This window comes from Falco peregrinus, chromosome 4 (genome assembly GCF_023634155.1).
Source record: "Falco peregrinus isolate bFalPer1 chromosome 4, bFalPer1.pri, whole genome shotgun sequence".
Classification (NCBI taxonomy): domain Eukaryota; kingdom Metazoa; phylum Chordata; class Aves; order Falconiformes; family Falconidae; genus Falco; species Falco peregrinus.
Window position 1 is genome coordinate 36,905,807 of NC_073724.1, and position 21,762 is coordinate 36,927,568.

Here is a 21,762-nt window from a genome sequence, read left to right on the forward strand (position 1 = left end):
GTTCTCTTTGGAATCAGTAGAAAATAACAGTCATTTTATGGAAAAATAAAATTTCTTTTCTAAGGTACTTTTTTCTGATCAGATTTCTGTACAGGAAAGACATTACAGTGCCCAGAAAGCCTTGCTTGCAGGATTAACACAGACACACTGAGACACTAAGGAAATTCGTTAGGGCTTTAGATACATTGACTTGTTATGGAAGAATGTCAACTGGAGATGAATATCACTACAGAGGGTATTATAACTCTTATGGTCTTTTAAGAAATTTTTATCTCAAGGCAGCCACGCTTTAAAAGTTGTGATAAGAAAGTCTACAAAACCAGCTCAGATGTCAAATTCTGGTCTGGAGATTAAAGGTCAATTACATTAATCATACCCCAAAGATTCATATTAATTTCTTCCTTTAATTTCTTTTCCAAATGCTTCAACTCAAATTTGTTTCTTCCACCTCCTGAGACTTTTCTGGCTATGACAATTATCAAGATTATCATAACTTGAAAACACACAGTTTCTAAAAAGAAACTAGTGTATTTCAGCAGAAATTATGACCTTTCTTTTTGCCTGCCAATGAAAGAACCAAATCTTACTCCTTTCCAGCGGACCTTGCATGAGAAACAAAGCGGTTTATTAGAATGGCTGCACCCAGAAATACTCTTCATTGTGAGGCAGCTTAGTCAAATGCTAGAAGCTTCCTTACAGTAAATAGAGGTTGCACAACCTCCCTCTCTGCATGGGAAGTAAATAAACAAAGCACTCCTTTTCCTCTGCTTCCAACCTAAACACAAGAAGTATTTGTCTTTTACACTGAAAGCCTCTGTCTTTTTAACTGCAGGCTTATAGGTTTATACATTTATCACACATCTTTGGATTTATTTATTTCACAGATTAGCCAGGCTGCTGCAGGTAGCAGTGACACCTCCTACAGGAAAATGCCCACATAAAACCAAGAGCCGAATCAAACTCTCACTTTTGTCATGCGTCCCACACGTAACTTATTTTCCTGGCTGATACAAAGTGTCCAAAGTAACTGCCTTATTAAAACTAAAAAAAAATAAATAAAAAAATAAAAAAAATGTTTCCACAGCCAATGAGCAATTGAAATCATCAGGTCTAGCACATTATTTCATTACTTTGGAGAGAATTATTTTAATACTTTCAAAAAAAAAAGCTCTGTACAAATCCTAACAGTAAGTGATGGTTTTATTATTATTATAACTGTGTATAGTCAGACAGTATCACCCCCATTTCACTAAACTGCTACAATTTTTATAGCTTAACAAAAACTATTGGACTGAAGTTCAAGCCCAGGGGTCACTACACTTTTTGTGTGGTGTTTAACTCTTAGAAGTTTTAATAACAAAAGCTACATATACTGGGTTACTGCTCCAATTGTCACAGCATTCATGCCCTAAAACAAAATTAAGAAATACCTTTTTTCCTCAACCCTTTAGAGAATATTAAATTCAATACAAACTTTGCCATCTCTTCTGTATTGAAATGGAGAAAATTATTTTTGAGTGTTTAAAAAAATCACTTTCTTCAAATAATAAGGTTCTCAGATCTGGCCCATAGAAGAGAGACAGAATAAAGAAAGAAGCATGCAAATATTCAGGTTTCTTTTATCGGATAAAAACTTTCCCATTCTGGAGTAAAAAAAAAATATCTTTGCTAGTCTTTCTCTCTCCTTTTGTGGCATGGGGAGACAGTCTATAATCTAGAAAAAATTAATTAAATTTTCACAGTATTGAAAGTTTTTCAGGTGAAAGGAACTTTTACAACTAGAGCAGTTCATTACCAGTCACCAATAACACTTAAACAGGCTGAAGTTAATTTTCACTTTAGATGGTTTTGATGGGGAAAAAGAAAAAAGTAATAAAGTTTACATAGATTATTCTTGCATGTCTAAAAGGATATAGCAGGATATTACCATAAGTTTAAATAAAAGCAAGTGTACGCTGCTGATACATTAGAAAAATTATGCCACACTTCCCCCCCATGCCCCCTTTTGTATTATTTTTCAAACTGGTATAGCAAAATAAAAACATTCAGAATTTCCAATCACAATCTGGAAAGAACTATCTTTATGTAGTATTCATCTTCAAGCAGTCTACATTGATACATAACAGTGTTTTGTTCATGATACAAGGCTCAGTATACTACCTAACTTGACTCCAACTTCTGATCTGCTACCAGGTTTTCAGAGGTGGTTAATCTTTCCTTTATATTTCCCTGTGTGCCTAAAACTGTGCTCTATTGTATTTGGAGGGTTAGTGGGAATAATGGGTCTCAAAGGGAGCCTAAGTCATTAGCATCTCTCTCCTATTCTATTTCAAATCCAGCTATTTTAATCAAATGTGTCACTGAAGTTATTCATTCCTAGGAAGTCAACATCTTAATCATCTTTCCATTTGACCAAGTTAAAATTCCAGAACTCTAAAGACGCCTGTATGATTTTTTCTTGTAAGTTACGTAATATCTTTAGCAGCTCTTCAATACTGACAAGCAGAGAGCGGTACCTTTGTTGTGGAATATCCCAAGTTGCTTATGTTTTAATAAATAGAGCAAATTCAGTTATCAAAAAAGCTAAAGGATATGAAGATAACCAATAGGGTGGGTTTTTTTTTAATTAATTTTAAACAGAAGTCCTCCTCTGGATCTTTTTAATAAATTATTAGCCTACAAGTGTCAGCTTCCATACTCTATAATGCTTTACATGAGCCATCGCTATTTTCAGAAAGTTTTTTTTAATTCTGCATGTATTTGTACACATTACAATGCTGAAGGTACAGATTACGGAATATTATTGTAGGAACTGGGATTCTAAGATCAAAGCACAATATCTTGATCTGGGTCTATTCTTAATTGGAATCTGCTGGAGGTAGGAAGACTCCAGAGAGGGATCTGGACAGGCTGGACCTGGTCAAGGCCAATTGTATGAGGTTCAACAAGGCTCAGTGCCAGGTCTTGCCTATGAGCCACAACAACCACATACAACACTACAGGCTTGAGGACGAGTGGCTGGAAAGCTGCCTGGTAGAAAAGGACCTGGGGGTGCTGGTCAACAGCCAGCTGAATAGGAGCCAGCAGTGTGCCCAGGTGGCCAAGGAGGCCAATAGCATCCTGGCTTCTATCCAAAACAGTGTGGCCAGCAGGACAAGGGGAATATTTGTCCTCCTGTACTCAACACTGGTGAGGCTGCACCTCAAATACTGTGTTCAGTTTTGGGCCCCTAAATGCAAGAAAGACATTGAGGTGGTGGAGCATGTCCAAACGAGCAATGAAGCTGGTGAAACGTGTAGAGCACAAGTCTTATAAGCAGCATCTAAGGGAACTGGGGTTGTTTACTCTGGAGAAGCAGACACTCAGGGTGGATCTTATTGCTTTCAGCAACTACCTGAGAAGATGATGTAGGCAGGTGGGGGTAAGTCTCTTCTTCCACATAACTAGTGACAGGACAAGAAAAGGCATCAAGTTGCACCAGTGGAGGTTTATATTGGATAGTAGGAAAAATTTCTTCACTGAAAAGATGGTGAAGCATTGGAACAGGCTGCCCAAGGAGGTGGTAGAATCACCATCCCTGGAGGTACCCAAAAAACACATGGATGCCAAGCTTAAGGACATATTTTAGAGGTGGACTTGGCAGTCCTAGGTTAATAGTTGGATTTGATGATCTCAAAGGTCTTTTCCAACCTAAATGATTGATTCTATGATTTTAAAATCTAATATAGACTTGTTATTGGCTGAGCAACTACAGTGTTTTCACATCTTTTTAAATTATTACAAGACAAAATATCCACTGAAGACATATGCATTGCTACGCACCACCAGAAACTTCTTGGACTATATGTTGAGTCTATATATGTTTACTATATATAAACTATGTTTACCTAAATAATCCCCCTTCTTCCTCTGTGATTTTAAGACTGGCATATACTTATTTCATTCTCTATTTTAATGTATGAGACAATATATTTCTGTTCTAATTAATCTCTTCTCCATTGTCTTTAGTGATAATTTTGCACAACCAAGAACTACATGCAGAATTCCAAAGGGTTTCATTCACTAAGTCAGTGAGTTTAAAAAAGCATGCTATAAACAAACATCATAAATTTTAGCTTAAATCCTGTATTAGGAGGGGCATAGCAAATCCAAGTGGAAGACAATATGTAAGTAATCAAAACACATGAAAAATTTGGCAAGGAAATAATACAAAATTGAACCCCGATGAATATTTTAACAAACTTACAGAAATGTTTCATTTGAAAAAACAATGTTAAAACACAGCATTAGTAATGAACAAAAAATTACACATTACATGATATGCTGGCAAAGAAACCTGTGTGATTATTTGTCAGAGCAGACTAATTACAATTTGACAGTCAATTCTGAGGCACTGTGACTGCAGAATGTTAATATATACCCAACAATTTTTAAATAACTCAGAAAAATAATAATAAAAACAACAACAAAAACCCCTTAAAGTGGAGAGTTCTAAAGGCACAGGTAGTTGAAGGACCATGCACAAGGGACAGATATGGTCTGCTAAAGCAGGACCAGGAGAACACTTTCAGAAGTAGCATTTTGAAGTCAAGAAAAGGAGCGTTTAGAGGATCACTGCTTTTGATGACTGTGCACATGCTTAAGGGGTACAAGGTAGTAAAGTGTGCTAAATGCACAAAATTGTAAGACAAAATAGTCAAGAAACAGGCACATGGTGCAAACATCTGTGTGTTCTTTGGACTACCTGGAATACCCAGTTTCACCACCGGGTTCTAGTCTGCAGACTGATGTTGCTGCCCATCTCTCCCTCCTACCTCGATTTCTGCTGTAGCTCAACAGCTTAGATTCACTCTGCTCCTTCTCACCTTGGAAGGAGCTGGACAGAACATCTACGTCAGAAATGGGGGAAGTCTTTACAGTACCTCATTCACCATGTTCTCAGCATCATGTGAAGAACAATAATTGTGGTCACTGAAGTTTAGCAGTGTGAAGAACAACATTTGTTATAAGCTGTGACACAGTTTTACAGAAATTCATAGAGGTATGCCTGAATTATACCACCACTAAAAGTCCAAGGTGAATATGATGACCATCTGTAAACACAAGGATACCTGTTCTCTGTTTATTATACTAATCCTAATTCTAATCACAAAATATATAAATGTTATAGGTAACACCGCTGTTAGATTCTTAATGTATTTTAATGCAGTTTTTATTTCTTTGCTCTTAGGCATTTAGACTTATCAAGACAATGAAAAATATAAACACTTTGTTTAGATTTAACATTACTTGCGTTACGATGATACTATAGAAGTATTTAGTTAGCCATCAACAGGGTGAAAGTACATGAATTTAGCATGCAAATTCCTGTTATAACATGAGCTTGGTTTTTTAATTATTTAGTTCATTCTTGCCGGATTGTGTATTTACTAGTAGTATTTATGTGTGTGTATATATATATATCATACAGATGTGCAAGGGTGGACAAAATGTTTTAAATATATCAAACCATTATGCCCTAGACAAAAGGGTTTTTACATTCTCTTCCGCCTAATATTGTTCTGTTCATACATTCTGAATGTATGAAATTATTCTGTTTCTGAATGAAAATTAAATAAGATTCTGTTCATACAGTCTACATGATCTCCAAAAGCCCTGTGTATCCCTTGAGTCTTAGCTTTCTATATTTTCTAGCAATCACAACAATCAGTGCTTGTTTCTGTCTTGACAGGGCAGAAAAAATTTAGACCAAGGGAAGAACAACTAAATTTTTTTATTTATTTATTTATACATGCAGAAACAAACCTCCTCCTCTGTTGGAAGGTCCTCAGGAAAAGGACTGTTTTCCCATTTCTATTTGATGCATGACAAACCAGTTCATAACTTGTTTTATGTGATCTCCAATGCTGTAAAACTGTATTTTTAGAGGAGAAAAAAACCCTTTAAGTTCTGGCTAATAAATTTTGTTTACATGTGCTTTCCTACCACATGGCTCTTTGCAACAGTCCTTATTTTCCTTGCTTTCAACAGAAAATCATTAGTGGAAGTCCATAAGATGTCACGTGTGCTTTTATGTGACACATATGGTGAGGTCACAGATAAAACATTTATACTGACAGAACACACTTGAAGCAGAGCAACGACAGGACATACAGAAAAATCTTTCACAGTGTTAAAGACTCCTTGACCCATTTCAACTGAGAAATACTCAGCCAAGTACATCTCACAATATCAAGATTACACAGTAGTGTACTGTCAGCTCCAATGCATTTTCCATTACCATGTGTTCTGAGCTTCATTAAAACAAGGAGTTAACATTATTGATGACAACAGAGGTCTGTGGCCCTTTAGAACATATGCAGAGCTCCTAACCTGGTCAAAGCAGATAGTCTCAGATATATACTCTTTTACAACCTTCATTCTTATTTCATACACAAGGCCTTTTAACTGCTTTAAGATCAAGCTAGTATTCCCTAACATTATCTTTAAGAATAAACCTTTTTTTTAAAAAAAAAGAAGAAAATAACATTTCCTAAATCCATCCCCTTCTTTTTTTCCATTTTTTTTACTTCTTAATGAAAACAATGGTTAGACCTAAATATTTCTGAATATAAGACTTCAAAAAGCTCCATTGCATGTTAATAGAAGCAATGGATTATTATTTTTAGAATGCTGAACTGTCAGTGGTGCCACCAGCTACCATATACAATTTCTCCCCAACTAACATACCAGCAAACGTCTGAATTCAACTTTCACTGCAAAGGTCTTCTGTGCTGGCTTACACATTGGAAAGATAAAAGCTTACTTGTAGCTCTTGGGTTGAAAGAAAATAGTCTTCACACTCAAAAGGGAATGTGGAATATTCTGGACAACATGGAATTGTTTGTTTTTAGAACTTGCCTACTAGATGCTTATAGTTATGTGTTTGAAAAAGGGACCGAGTGTCTCTGAGTCAGATTCAAATTCTAAACACTGAGGAAACCTGTTCAACTATTTTTGCTAGAATAAGATGTTGAGAAATATCACATAATCTTTTCTACAAGGAAAAGAAAATTATTCAGTTCAATTTATCTCAGACTGAACAGTAATAAAAAAAGACTATACTAATTTCTAAATACTTATAGATCTTCTGTACACCGATCCTTATGTCTAACAGTTGCTGAACTACCTACAATAGCAGCTGCAATGCAGTTACTAGAGAGCTCTTTATAATTTAAGTCCAGTACTTCAAATGATCTTATAATCTGCAAACCCATTGTGATAGAAAATCTTATTTCTTTTGTAACATCTGTGCCCTGCTCCCAATTAAATCCTGGTTAAGGTTTTACACTGATAAGAGAGGAAAGGCCTGTTTTGTCCTTGAGTCTTTTAACACAGTACCCTCTTAGTAATTTATTTCCAAGAAAATCTGTAAATGTTACTGGTTGTCAAGTCTCTCGAGAGTTAAATTGCTCATGTATCAATGTAATAATAAATCTATTCATAAATATGGAAAAGAAAGTGGGTTTAGATGGAGGCTAGTGAATTTACTATTTTTGCTGACTATTTCTATTTGCTTGAGACTGCAGAGAAAAAGCAGGACTTTTCATCTTATCAGTAGGAAAATAAGAAATGCAGTTTAATTCTGGGGACAAACATTTCTCAAAAGAAACTGAAGTAGAATATCACAACATGAATATAGATAAAACTAGCAACAATTTCAAAAACCTATTTGTATTACATTCTGATAAAAGTTTAACTATTGCACTACATAGCCAATAAATTTTATGTTTGTACTGTTAGTTTTGAAAGTATTTCCATAACCGTTCTCTTGCTCTGTATTTCAGAGCTGTGCTATGAACTAAAGACAAAATATATGATACAGCACAATAAAATTTCCAGCACTTACAGCTGCAAAACATACCAACTAACAGTAAACCAACAGGTACAAGGGCTGTACTTTTAATGTTGTACTACAGTGCTCTAACAATGCTAATGCAAGTCCACCCCTGCTATATGTAGTTCCAGTAGAAGGAATGCTTAGAGATAAGCAGAATTCATATACCAGAACATGAACAAGATTCAAGATTTGAAAAGACTAGTTCAACACATTTTTCCTGTTTTGTTTTTGGTTTTTGGGTGGGGTTTTTTTGTTTGTTTTGTTTTGTTTTTAAGGGGAATTTTAAGACTCAAAAACAGCAGGGAGAAGGGACATGATTAGGAGTTCTTAATTCCTTTTAAGGTATTTATCTTTTTCTTGTTCTGAACAGTACTGCAAGTGCTAGCAACTGCTCACTGACTAGCTCGATACAGCACATAATTTCAGAAGTCAGTGTCTGAATCACAATCATCCACTAATCATACATTCCACAGAAACACTAAAAAAATCACAGCTGCAGAGTACCTCAACAGAGCAAGTGATAGTGCTCAGTAAATGCAGATTTGATACAATGGCTTTGATAGTTTTAAGTATATATTTACACTGCATTTTATATTGTTACTTTTGAAATAGAAGCAAAACCAACCCAGAAATTCAATATTAAAACATCTAGAACTGATGACTTATTAATGTAGTTTTCTGACCCTCAGAAAAGGAAGGTTTTGTTTTGCATTACCTAGCTCATACACACAGGTCCAAATGTTGACAGAATATTGAATATTCAAACAAGCAAACATACAAAGACAGTTCTTAAACACAACTTTCTGTTGCTACTAATTATGTGGCTAAATAAAATAACGCACCCATCAATCTTGCAACTTTAAAATCATTAAATTCGCCATAGGACTGAAGACCCCTGCAGATCTGTATTTTTTTTTCCTAAATAGCTATGTAGCAGACACTAGACACTATGAAAGTTTCCCAGCTAAAATTTTACAGTTAGTGCCAAGCCAGTGGCATTAGTTTAAAAGGCAGCTCCAGACCTAAAGCTGTCCAGATATTTACGGGTAAAGTCTAGTAACAACTTCCTGTAACAATTAACTTCTTTATTATCATGAAACCTGTAGAATTGCCTCTTATTTAACCAAAAGTATTGCAGGATTTGAGAACCAAAACCAGTCTGAATAAAACAATAATTTTTATTTTATTTTCTAACCATTATAAGGTTTTCATGAAACTGAATAATTTCTAAGGTTGATCCAGCATTTTCATTTATTATTCTTAGCAGCACAGTATCAAACATAGCTGTCCTGAATTGTCTTCCTCCACCTTTAAAAAACAATCAAAAAATCCCATACACTGACACTATACTAGGCTAAACGTTTCTAAAGTTTAGGGCATAATAGAAAACAAATATGTTGGTGTTCTGGGGGCATTTGTTTGTTTGGGGTTTTTTTATTCCCTTGACATAAGCCATATCAGCAAGGGCAATAAAGTAAACTGAAAAACAGTATTACCACTGTGTATAACTACTGGGTACAGACAGGATTAACAGCTTCACAGACTACAATGCTGACAGTTTTTTCCCCTTTTCTCTGTGCTACAGGTATGGTAGAACCCATTACATTGAGATATAGAAGTATGCAAAGTCAAGATCAAACAAAAAAGTTATCAAATGGAAAACTGAGTCTCATTATCACTTAATAATGGTGCCAAAAACTCATGTCATCGTGCAAATTAAAGAAAAATATGGAAAATGTGACAGGGATGGATTAAAAGAGGTTTTTATCAGGCTACATCATAAAGTATAAGAAACTGGATAATTACTTCACCTAAAAATGACAGCAGAAATGCCATTATATAACTTCAGAGTGTATTTATTATTGGACTAGCACAAACAAGCACAAGACCCAGAAAATTTACAGCAGGGATAAGTTCAATAAACCAAAAATCAGATGTTTATTGCTAGGAGGCTGCACACAAACTTCATGTCCTGCTGCTGCTGCCACTGCTACCACACTCACACCTGGCTGGTGTAAGGGGAAAGAGGACACAGCTCAGGTGTACCCCCCAGATTCTGTTTCTGAGAGAGTCTTGCTGTTCCTCAACAGTTCCTTCTGGTGCTATATGGCATGTGTATTTTGTACTGAAGTAAAAAGTAAGTCAGTATACTGCCAACAACATAAAACTATTCCATGTTGCTGACCATAACACATTTGTTGCCTGTTTGCTTGTCCTATTCTTTGCTTGGTGAGATTTAAAAAGATGCTCATGAAAAAGTGAACCCCCAATAAGAAACACAGCAGTCTTTAGTGTATTTTCTTAATCTTGTATGTGAAGATTGATATAGTGTTCCTCCACAACAGCAACACAGATTAAATTATCATGAAGTATAAGTTCACTGCTAAAAGATGCAACTGCAGGTACTGGTCATTAGTTGTTATTAAAATAGAAAGACAAATCTTAACAGCTTGATCAATTGTTCAAATTTTCATATATACAAGTTGTAATTACTCATATCATTGGTTGATTTGCTTAAGATATTTTAAATCTTCTGCTGAAATTAGTTGAAGTGAGCCCATACCAACAAAGCCGGCAAATATCTCCATCACTACTCATTCCCCGTATATAACAATAACTAAGAATAACAACTGAGGAATGTAGAGAGCTGAAGACTAAGTTTATAATTTTTAAGAGAACAATGTTCAGAGGGTTCCATTATTTATGTCTAAAATACTCTCAATTCAAGGCAGCAGGCAGAGATTAATCACCTGAGTGAGTTACAGTGAAAACAATCAACCAAAATCTTTTCAAAAGTCACCAACTGAAATTTTATCCAGAATACCACAATAGTCACCAAAGGTCTAAAAAAACAGTTGAACATTTTCCTTAGCTGTACCAAGAGTAACGGTCTTAAAATAAACAAACAAACAAGATACATTAATGTAGTAGAAATTTGCCACATGCTACTTTTGCAATTCAAACCTGAACAAAAATCACTATTAAAATGACCTGGGATTGACAATATTCATTGCATGGTATTTCGAGTCGAATGAGACATGACTGGAAGCTCACAAATATTAATTTTGAACAACCAAAGGAAAATAATTGTTTTTTCTTTACAAGGATCACAGAAAGCATTATTAAGATTTAAAACACCTTAGCTGCTTATAACAAAAGGTCACCGTGAGTTATGTAGGCATACTTTAGCCTAAAACAACTAATTTGCAAACATTTTTCCTTTTGAATCCTGCCCACTAATCTCTAGATCTTTATTAACTTTCTTCTAAATAACACTTTCTACCATACATCAATTTCCCCCACACCTTCTTATTTTTTCCTTTGTTGTCTTCCCTTGTTGTCCCTACATTACACTAGTGAACATAGTCTGCTTATGTTTCACTCACTGGCAAGATTAAATCAAAAAGATCATAGAAAATCTTGAGCTGGAAGGGACTCATAAGGATCAGCATGTCCTACTCCCCGCTCCTTGCAAGACCACCTAAAATTAAACCATATGACTAAAAAGATAATCCAGATGCTCATTGAACTCTGACAGGCTTGGTGTCATGACTACTTCACTGTGGAGCTAGTTCTAGGGGTCAATGACCCTCTCAGTGAAAACCTTTCCCCAATGCCCAGTCTGAACTTCCCTTGGCACAGCTTCATTCCATTTCTCGTGTCATATAGCTGGTCACCAGAGACAGCAGATCAGCACCTCCCCTTCCGCTGTACCCATAAAGTAAGTTAGACTGTGATGAGGTCGCCCCTCAGCCTTCTCTCTCCAAGCTGAACAAGCTGAGTGACCTCAGCTGCTCCTTCTAAATTTTGCTCTTGAGGTCTTTCACCATCTTGGTTGCCCTCCTCTGGACACACTCTAATAGTCTGATGTCCTTCTATTGAGGTGCCCCAAAACGTGCACATTGCTCGAGGTGGGGTCACAACAGTGCAGTGTAGAGTGGAGACAATCACCTCCCTCAGCTGGCTAGCTGTGCTGTGCTTGACGCACCCCAGGATACAGTTGGCCTTTTGGCTGCCAGGGCACACTGCTGTTCATGTTCAACTTGCCGTGAACCCAACCCCCCAGATATCTTTCTGCAGGGCTGCTCTCCAGCCTCTCATCCACCCAGTTTGTGTGTATAACCAGGTTTATACTGTCCAAAGCAGAATCTGGCACTTGCTCTTGTTAGATTTTGTACAGTTAGTGACTGCCCAGCTTTCTAGTCCATTGACACCTCTCTGTAAGGCCTCTCTACCCTCAAGGGAGTCTACAGCTCCTCCTGGTTTAGTATCATCAACAAACTTTCTTAATGTAAACGCAACTCTTGCATCCAGAAGAGAGTTGAACCTTCCACTGCTTTTCATGACAGAAGAGAGGAAGGAAACCTGTCTTTTATGTTTTGCTACACACCTTTTCAACATCAGGGGAAAAAAACCCAACCAACCACAAAACAAAGAACCAACAGCTAACATATATATATATATATATTTTTTTTTTTTTTGCTGTGGAAGGGGGTCAGCTTTCTCTCCTTTACTGTCTGAACAGGAAAGGGGAAAGGCTGTAATAAAGCTCCTACCACATATCTTATTCTTGCAGACAAGTTTGTTTGCTTCCTGCCACACACCTCCACCCCACCCACCCCCTACACTCCCCCAGTATTATGAACATTCTTATTGCAGAGTTTATTCTGTGCTGCCTATATAGCCTATTTTGGGAATTTGTATCAAAAGACGGTATCTTAGGTAACACCTGGTTAATCACAATCTTCCCTCAGCTAATTTTGCTTAGAGGAAAGCTATAAGCAGAAAGACCTTACAGCTTGCAATTTTTAAGTGGAAGTTAGTAAGGTTGCATACTCTGTGAATACCAAACTTCATAGACAAGATACAAAGTCAACATATCAAATAGGAACAAGACAGTTTCGTCAAATTAATTTAAGACTTGTGTATAAAATAAGAATTTCTTAAGATGATGAAAGGAAACAGAAGTATTTTACAGATGTCTAGTGTTTTTGTCTGGTTTAAAATGCATGCATCGTCCAGTATAAATACAATTAGCTAGGGTAGGTTTTATTAAGTTCATTTGCTTAAAAACTAAGCAAAGAAAAGCTTTAAGATACACTACTGATATACAAAAAGCTTTTTAGTAGCCAAGATAAGTAAGGAAAATAGCAAAAAACGGTATCTCTGCATAAATTAAAATACAAAAGTTTTAGCTTTTACAGAAAATACTTAAATATAGCCCATATCTTAACTACTCTCATGATTAAAATTGAGATAAAATTCTGAAAAAATGTTTTAAAAGCTGCTCATGGGATAGACTTAAAATATCAACAAACTCAGAAACAAACTGATTTCTCATGGGACAGATGAAATATCAGGCACCTCAGAAACAAACAAACAAACTTCATATAAGGTAGAAAACGAATGTTTAGCTGAATAAAAAATATTTACTTTTCAAAATGTAATTGCTAACGATTCCCTAGTCATCTGTTTCAAGATGTGTCAATCATCAGTAACTTCAGAACAAACCCAAACAAAAACCCAAACCCAAACCCTTTCATTTTTGACCATTGTATATGATTCCAGAAGAGTAGGGCTTTACTGAATAATAGTTTCCTTCCTACATCATATTTTAAAAATATTGAGACAGCAAATATTTGATTATCAATACTAAATCTTAAAGTGTTCACAAATTACTTGTATGCTCTTTTGACAAATATTAAGTTACATTAACAAAGTTTCACCACCGAATGAATACTCCCTTTTTGTTCTAATATAGTAGCTAGCAGTTTGCAGTTTTCATTAAATTAACAGCCAGAGAATATTGTAGTTATGCCATACACTGTTAAGAGATATTTGAGTATCTAATTAGGAGAGGTGATAAATATACAAAGTAAAATTAAAGTAGTATGCTGGAATCTTCATACAAGATTCCTCACTTACTAGTAATTCTGCTTTTCAGTCTACATAATAATAACATAAAAATAACAGATTTATTATTGTGAACAAAACTGTTAGTTTCACAAATTCATATAGTTTCAAATAGGTACAGAATTTACTTTTCCTTTGGAAAAGTTTTCTTTTTTTTTTTATTTGTAGAGGGGGAAAAAAAAAGAAAGGTGGCAAGCACCATGGTTTACAACACTGAATAGCAAATAATTAGAGCAAACATTTGGAAAAACACCAATGTTTGAGAATTTTTCAGTTGCTGGGTAAACAACTGCAAGTATCTTTGCCAAAACCGGAATAAAATGTTTAATCCAAAGTGACTTTTGTATAAAGAAAATAACTTATTCATTAATCTGTTTTAAAAAGAAAGTTCAACCAATTATAGCAAAGACTGTTACTATATCTACTCAGTTGTGCACCCCCGTTTTTAATTCCAATTTCATTCAGAACTTAAAAGCTGAATCTTGTGCTCTAGCACATTGAAAGCCTGTTCCTCCTCCAGTAGCTGACACAAATTCAGTTCTAAAGATGAAAGATAGTGTACTAAGAAGCAATTCGGTACTGGTTTTACCCATGCCTTTCATCCACAAGTTCCACTACAGACACACCATACATTGCTGTTACAAGGGAAATTATTTGGCTGCACAGAAGACACACACTTAGGCATTCATGAAGCTTTCACCTATAAGGTGGCAAATGCCTGTCATCTTTGACTCAGATCTTACTACCTACTCCAGTAAGCACCACGTGAGATGCTCCTTTTTTAATTCTACACAGGGTGAAACATGACCATCTTGAATTAAACGAGCTCCTCTAACAGATTTTCACTCTACAAAGCAGTAACGTTACAGAGCAGATAGTTTTATTATGTTCAACTACACCACCAGCAGACAGTTTTTTCATATATTTCTCTTGGGGAAATACACAGGATACAAGATTGTTAGTTCAATCTTGAGACATGCCCTACTATATTAAAACATTAAGAAACCTGATGTTATGTTTTAGACTCATTTTCACATTTTGTTGAAGTTTGGTTCTTCCCATCAGAAATTCAGCACGAGGTAAGCCACTGAGAACAGCACAAACATAAAGAAAATTGCATTTATTTGTGGCTTAATGGGAAATTGCATGAAAATATGGCATATGGATCATAGTGTGAAAAAGACAATGTATCTAATATGTACAAAGGCATACATAAAAAGGAAATAAAACAGCTGTTCAACATCACCTTGTAGTAAAGAATGTATTAGAAATGTTCTCTGAGGGAAAGCTACTTAGCAATGTAGAATGCACAGCAGAGAATACACAGAAACAGATAAAATTAAAGAGATCATGTAAAAACAAGGCACCTTTCAATCATGACTGCATAAGGAAGTACAAAAGATAAAGTGAAAGAGGAAAGTCTATTACATGTAAGACTAAATAATAGTGATATGAGTCATGTCATCCTGCTAAAATTTCAATATACAGATACATAAGTCATATTTTAAAGATTTGAGTATCTAGAGTTTGAATACACATTTTGGATATGTATTAAAAGGCAATTTGAAATCATGATCTTTCCAGAAGATATAAAAATTGCAGATGGTCTAAATAATTAAAACAGAAACCAGCTACGTATTGAGTTACCTTTATTTCAGTGCATGCACATTAAAACTCTGGCCCCAAAGCTGGAAAAAAAAATGCTTTAGGGCATGTACGTACAGATAGTTCTTAAGCTATCTCAATAGAGCACAAAGATAACATTAAAACAAACAAAAAAGGAAATCTGCCTCACTGTACTATTTATCTTGCTAAAAGTTAGGTACTTGTGCAAAAAAAAAAATCAAATTCATTTACAATCAAATGCATGGAAAAATTGATTTTCTACTTTGAGAAAAGCATTTAATTTATACTAACCTTCAGGGTCAAGTAGTTTCTCTATCCCCAGGTGTTGCCTGGCTATGTTGAATGCGTGTTCTAATCGTTGTACACTTGACTGCTGGGAAGCAACAACGTTCCAATCAAATAGGTCTGGTCTAAAACAAAAATAAAAGGAACAGTAAGTCTCTTCTTTTTTAGCATTAGATTTACTTACCTATTTCTACATCCATCCAACAGCATCAGCAACTACATTTTATTTTCTTATTGAAAGAACTGGTTCAGTCAGCGCTGGAATGAATGAATGATAAACTCATAAAATTGTTTAGGTTGGAAACGACCTTAAGGATCATCAATTCCAACCATTAGCCTAACACTGCTAGACTAAAGTCCACACATTAGACTGATAAGTCCACCACTGAATCATGTCCCTAAGTGGCACATCTACACATCTTTTTAATACTTCCAGGAATGGTGATTCCACCACCTCCCTGGGCAGCCTGTTCCACTGCTTGAAAACTCTTTCGGTGAAGAACTTTTTCCTAATATCAATTATAAACCTCCCCTGGTGCAACTTGAGATGTTTTCCTCTTCTCCTATCACTTGTTACATAGAAGAGACTGACATCCACCTGCCTACCTTTCAGGTAGTTGTAGACAGCAATAAGATTCCCCCTGAGCCTCCTTTTCTCCAGGTTAAACCACCCCAGCTCCCTCAGCCACTCCTCATGAGACTTGAGCTCTACACCCTTCACCAGCCTCATTGACCTTGTCTGGACACACTCCACCACCTCTACCTCTCTCGCAAAGTGAAGAGTCCAAAACTGAACACAGCATTCAAGGCGTGGCCTCATCAGTGGAGTATAATGGGACAGTCACTTCCATTGTCCTGCTGGCTACACTGTTTCAGTTGGAAGCCAGGATGCTATTGGCTGCCTTGGCCACCTGGGAACACTGTCAGCTTGTATTCAGGTGGCAGTCAGCACCCCCAAGTCCTTTTCTGCTGGGCAGCTTTCCAGCCACTCATCCCCAAACCTGTAGCGTTGCATGGGGTGGTTGTGAACCAAGTGCGGGACCCAGCACGTCTCCTTGTTCAACCTCATACAGTTGCCCTCAGCCCATTGGTCCATCCTGTCCACATCCCTCTGTAGAGTCTTCCTACTCTCAAGCAGATGGACACTGCCCCCAACTTGGTGTTGTCTGCAAACTTACCAAGGGTAAACTCAATCCCCCCATCCAGATAGTCAGTAAAGGTATTAAACAGGACTGGCCCCAATACTGAGCCCTAGGAAACACCACATGTGACCAGCCACCAGCTTGATGTAACTCCATTTACTGCTATTCTCTGGGCTTGGCCATCCAGCCAGCTTTTAACCCAGTGCAGGGTACACCCATCCAAGCCATAAGCAGCCACTTTCTCCAGGAGCATGCTGTGGGAGATACTGCCAAAGGCTTTACTAAGGTCCAGGTAGAAAATATCCACAACCTTTCCCTCATCCACTAGGTGGGTCACCTTGTCATAGAAGGAGATGAGGTTTGTCAAGTAGGACCTGCCTTTCATAAAGCCCTGCTGGATGAGCCTGATTCCCTGGCTGTCGTGCACATGCCACATGATGGCACTCAGGATGACCTGCTCCATAACCTTCCCCAGCACCGAGGTCAGGCTGACAGGCCTGTAGTTCCCCAGATCCTCCTTCAAGCCCTTCTTGTAGGTGGGCATCACATGGGACCTCCCCAGTTAGCCAGGACTGTTGTAAATGATGGTGAGTGTCTTGGTGAGCTTTTCTGCCAGCTCCCTCAGTACCCTTGGGTGGATCCCATAGACTTGTGCACAACTCAATGGAGCATCATGTCACTGACTGTTTCCTCCTGGACTGTGTGGACTTTATTCTGCTCCTTGTCCCCGTCTTCCAGGTCAGGGGGGTGAGTACCCAGAGGGAACAACTGCTCTTACTATTAAAGACTAATGCAAAAAGGGCATTAAGCAGCTCAGCCTTTGTGGCAATGCTCCCCATCGCATCCAATAAAGGACGGAGACTATCCTTCGCCTTCCTTTCGTTTATAACACACTTGTATAAACATGTTTTGTTATCTTTTACAGCAGCAGCCAGCCTGAGTTGTAGCTGGGCTTTCACCTCATTAATCTTCTCCCTGCATAACCTTGCAACATCCTTGTAGTCCTCCAGAGCTGCCTGCCTCTTCCAGAGGTGGCAAACTCTCCTTTTTTCTCCGAGTTCCAGCCAAAGCTCTCTGTTCAGCCAGGCCAGTTTTCTCCCGCAATGGCTTGTCTTTTGGCACATGGCGACAGCCTGCTCCTGCTACCTTCCTGAGGAATGTCCAGCCTTCCTGGACACCTTGTTCCTTCAAAGCTATCTCCCAAGGGACTCTGTCAACTAGACTCTTAAACAGGCTGAAGTTGGCCCTCCAGAAGTCCAAGGTTCTGCTGACCCCCCCTCCTTACTTCTCTGAGATTCAAAAACTCTTATCACCTCATGATTGCTATGCCAAAGACATCCTCCAGCCTTCACAGCACCCACCACTCCTTCCCTCTTTGTAAACAGCAGGTCCAGCGGGGCATCTCCCCTGGCTGTCTCACTGACTAGCTGTGTCAGGAAGTTATCTTCCACACACTCCTGGAACCTCGTGGACTGTTTCCCCTCTGCTGTGCTGCATTTCCAGCAGACATCTGGTAGGTTTAATTCCCCCATGAGGTCAAGGGCTAGCGATCTTGAGACTTCTCCCAGCTGCTTGTAGAATGTTTCATCGGCCTCTTCTTCCTAGTTGGGTGGTCTGTAACACACTCCCACCAAAATATCAGCTCTTTTGGCCTTCCCCCTGGTTCTTATCCATAAACACTCAACCCTACTGTTCGCCACCATGCAGCTCTAGGCAGTTGAAACACTCCCTGACACACAGAGCTACCCCGCCACCTCTGCTTCCGCCCATGCCTTTGTAAGAATTTGTAGCTATCCATTGCAGCACTCCAGTCATGTAAGTTTTCCCACGTTTCCATGATGGTGACTATGTCATAGTCTTTCTGACAACTACATGAAAAATCAATAATGAATAATCTGAGTGTCCTACCATGGTAAGAAGATGTCTTTTCACATCTTTAACCCAGGCTCCAGGGAGGCAGCAGAATTCTCTAATAAGTTGGTCTGGTCTGCACATTGGGCTGTTGTTTCCCCTCAGGAGACAGTCTCCTGGGACAATGACCTGTCTGTTTTTCTTTATGGAAGTGGCTCTGACCCATGGCGTAGACCAACTTAACCTTGGCAACATCTCCATGCTCAAAAACAGGCATGTTGCCACCTGCATATCTGTAGGAAGCCTTGCTTTATCACTTTCCCACTTCAAGTTTAAAGCTCTTTTGATAAGCCCTCCTAACTCCAGTGCAAAGACCCTTTTCCCCCTTTGAGACAGTTGTACCCTGTCTGTTGCCAGCAATCCTGTTGTAGTGTAAACCAAACCATGATCAAAAACCCCAAAATTCTGTTGGTGATGAAAAAAAGTTTCATCAGATTTTCCGCATTTATTGTGCGTACAATAAGAAGGACAACTATGCTAGTTGTGACTTTGATACAGTGTTCTAAAATCAGATAGTATTTAAATGTATAATTTTATCTACAGATAAACTATTTTATTTACACAAATTAAAATGTTGTAATTAGTTATGAGATTTACTTAAATTTTTATTAATTTTAAAAGTTCTTTTTGAAGATTTTCCTGTAGTTATAATAGATGGAAAAAGTGTTTACTACATCAGGCAGTAATAACATCAAGAGAGCAAAGGAAAAATGACATTTAAGTAGTAGTAGTAATTTCCCAGTTATGCACCTTTGCTATCCAGTTTTTTTTCTGAGAAGGGAGTGATTTACACAGTAATAATTAAGTTATTGTAAAGTATTTTGCTTCTTTACACAGAGGTTCTTAAACATTAATCCAATGTAGAGGTTTGTCCTTCCCACATGCAGAACAACTTCAGAATATTAAATTTGGCTGGGGGCAGGATGGGCAAGGGAGAAGAAACTTAGGTGATAATCTCTGTTTCTAGTCATGGATGCAGTAAGTCTGTGATCTAATAGACCATTTTGCATACTAAAACACAGGCATTTTGAAAATACAGATTATGTCTGGACAATTTTTCCCATCATTCTTGTATTGGGTATGACTAGGTTGCTGTTACCATTCTTCATAGTGATCCACATGATGTTGTGTTTTGGTTTTGTGGTTAAAACAGTGTTAATAACAAATTGTTTGGCTATTGCTGAACTATGCTTATACAGAATCAAGGCCATCTCTTCCCCCACCACCACTTTGCCTCCCGCAAGTGAGTAGGTTTGGGGTGGTTAAGAAGTTGGGAGGGGACACAGCCAGGACAGGTGACCCAAACTGGCCAAAGGGATAGTCTGTACTACGTAACTCACCCAGCAAGAAATACTGGGGTAGAGCGGGATGGAGGTTTTGTCTTCTAAGATGGCCGCTGTTTAGAGCCTGGCTGGGCATCAGTCTGCTTGGAGATGCTGAGATATTGCCTTTCCATCACTTGTTTTGCTACTCTTCTTTCCTTCATTTATTAAACAGTCTCTACTTTGACTCATGGGTTTTCTTGCTTCTGCTTTTCCTATTCTCTTTCCTGCCCCAGGGGAGCAGGGGAAGAAGCAAACACGTGGTTGTGTGGGTGTTCAGGTGCTGACTGGGATCAAGCCACCACATTGCTACACCTTACTCAATGGCATACAGATATTCCTCAATTTTTTATTCTCCCCAAATATTGGCTGGCATATGGCATAGGCTGCATAAACTCATACAATCAAATTTAGCAAAGAGAGCACTGTAGGAACCACAAAGCTATCCATTATGACTTTCTTAAAAATCTCTGTAAGGATGTGTTGCATAAATACTACACAGACTAGCATATATAAAAAGATTATTCAGTGACGAAAGATTTTAGGACAAGGAAAGAAATGAATTATATCCAAGGGGCTACCTCCCTCCACCCCCCAAACGTTTTTTCAGGGATTTGGTTTGAAGTTCTAGTCACACTTGTGCTGCTCAGACCAAAACATTATCTTCATATATCACCAAACAAGTCACGATTATAAGATTTTATATACAGGAACAGACTTTCTTCTAACCAGTCAGGACTCCACTGGGCAAGAACAGTAACAGTTAGAATTATTCATTGAGGAATGACACAATATGGTTTTATTCCTCTTGAAAAACCGCTGTCATCATTAATAATATCTTAGATATACAACTTCATCCAACTTCTCAATTGCATAGTCCAGGAGGATATTTTTGAGTTAATGTGTCCACACAGGCCAAGACTATTACCATCACATATTCTATAGAGATAGGATTCTCAAAATAAGACACAGAAAGAATTAGATTTGTTTGTTCATTTAAAAAAAACAACAAACAATAAAAACAAGCATTCAAACACAAAAGTTTCAATAACAAAGTTTCAGAAAACATGCTGTAGAAGACCTTGGTTGAATTTGCATACTTACTAGCTCTACTGCATATGCATGTGCTTGTGTAGAGCATACACAGCATCTCACATTTTACATTTACTACAGATGGCAAAAAATTTGAACCCTCTGAGGCATAGCTATAAAAGAGTAGTAAGCTTCAGTAAGTCATTGACAGTTTTCTTATGAATTTTCTTAGTATTGTACATAAAGGACAGCACAGATATCAAGCCAGCTTAAAAGTATACAGCCATCTACTGCAACTCAGTTCTGACAAGCACCAGCTTAAAAAAAAATAATAAAATTTCAAAAAACTCTTTCCATTACAACAGCAATTTAACTTTCCAGATTTTTCCTTTGTTGAAACTACACACATTTCAGTAAGTCTGTCACCAGAATCAGTGGCATAACGTCAGCTTGAAGCATCAGCTTCTCAGTGCTCCGTGCCTAGATGTTTTGCCGAGTACATTTATGTGGCAATACTGCCAAGTACAATTGCAGGAGACATTACAGTGTAGAAGATTAAGAATTATTGTATATGGCAAATGGCTTTTAAAAATGCCTGAAACAAAATTTCAAATACCAACTATTATTAGCTTTCTACGGAGTTTTAAATAGA

General features: G+C 37.5%; 1 protein-coding gene across 10 annotated transcripts in view; it reads right to left on the reverse strand.

Moving 5' to 3' along the window:
* The window catches only part of DMD (dystrophin), a 1,160,159-nt gene that overhangs the window by 845,838 nt on the left and 292,559 nt on the right, over nt 1-21,762 (reverse strand). For all 10 annotated transcript variants that reach the window (XM_055801176.1, XM_055801179.1, XM_055801178.1 and 7 more), the window contains exon 7: nt 15,710-15,828. In XM_055801176.1, the coding sequence (XP_055657151.1) occupies nt 15,710-15,828 (119 nt within the window). The remainder of the gene's footprint in view (nt 1-15,709; nt 15,829-21,762) is intronic.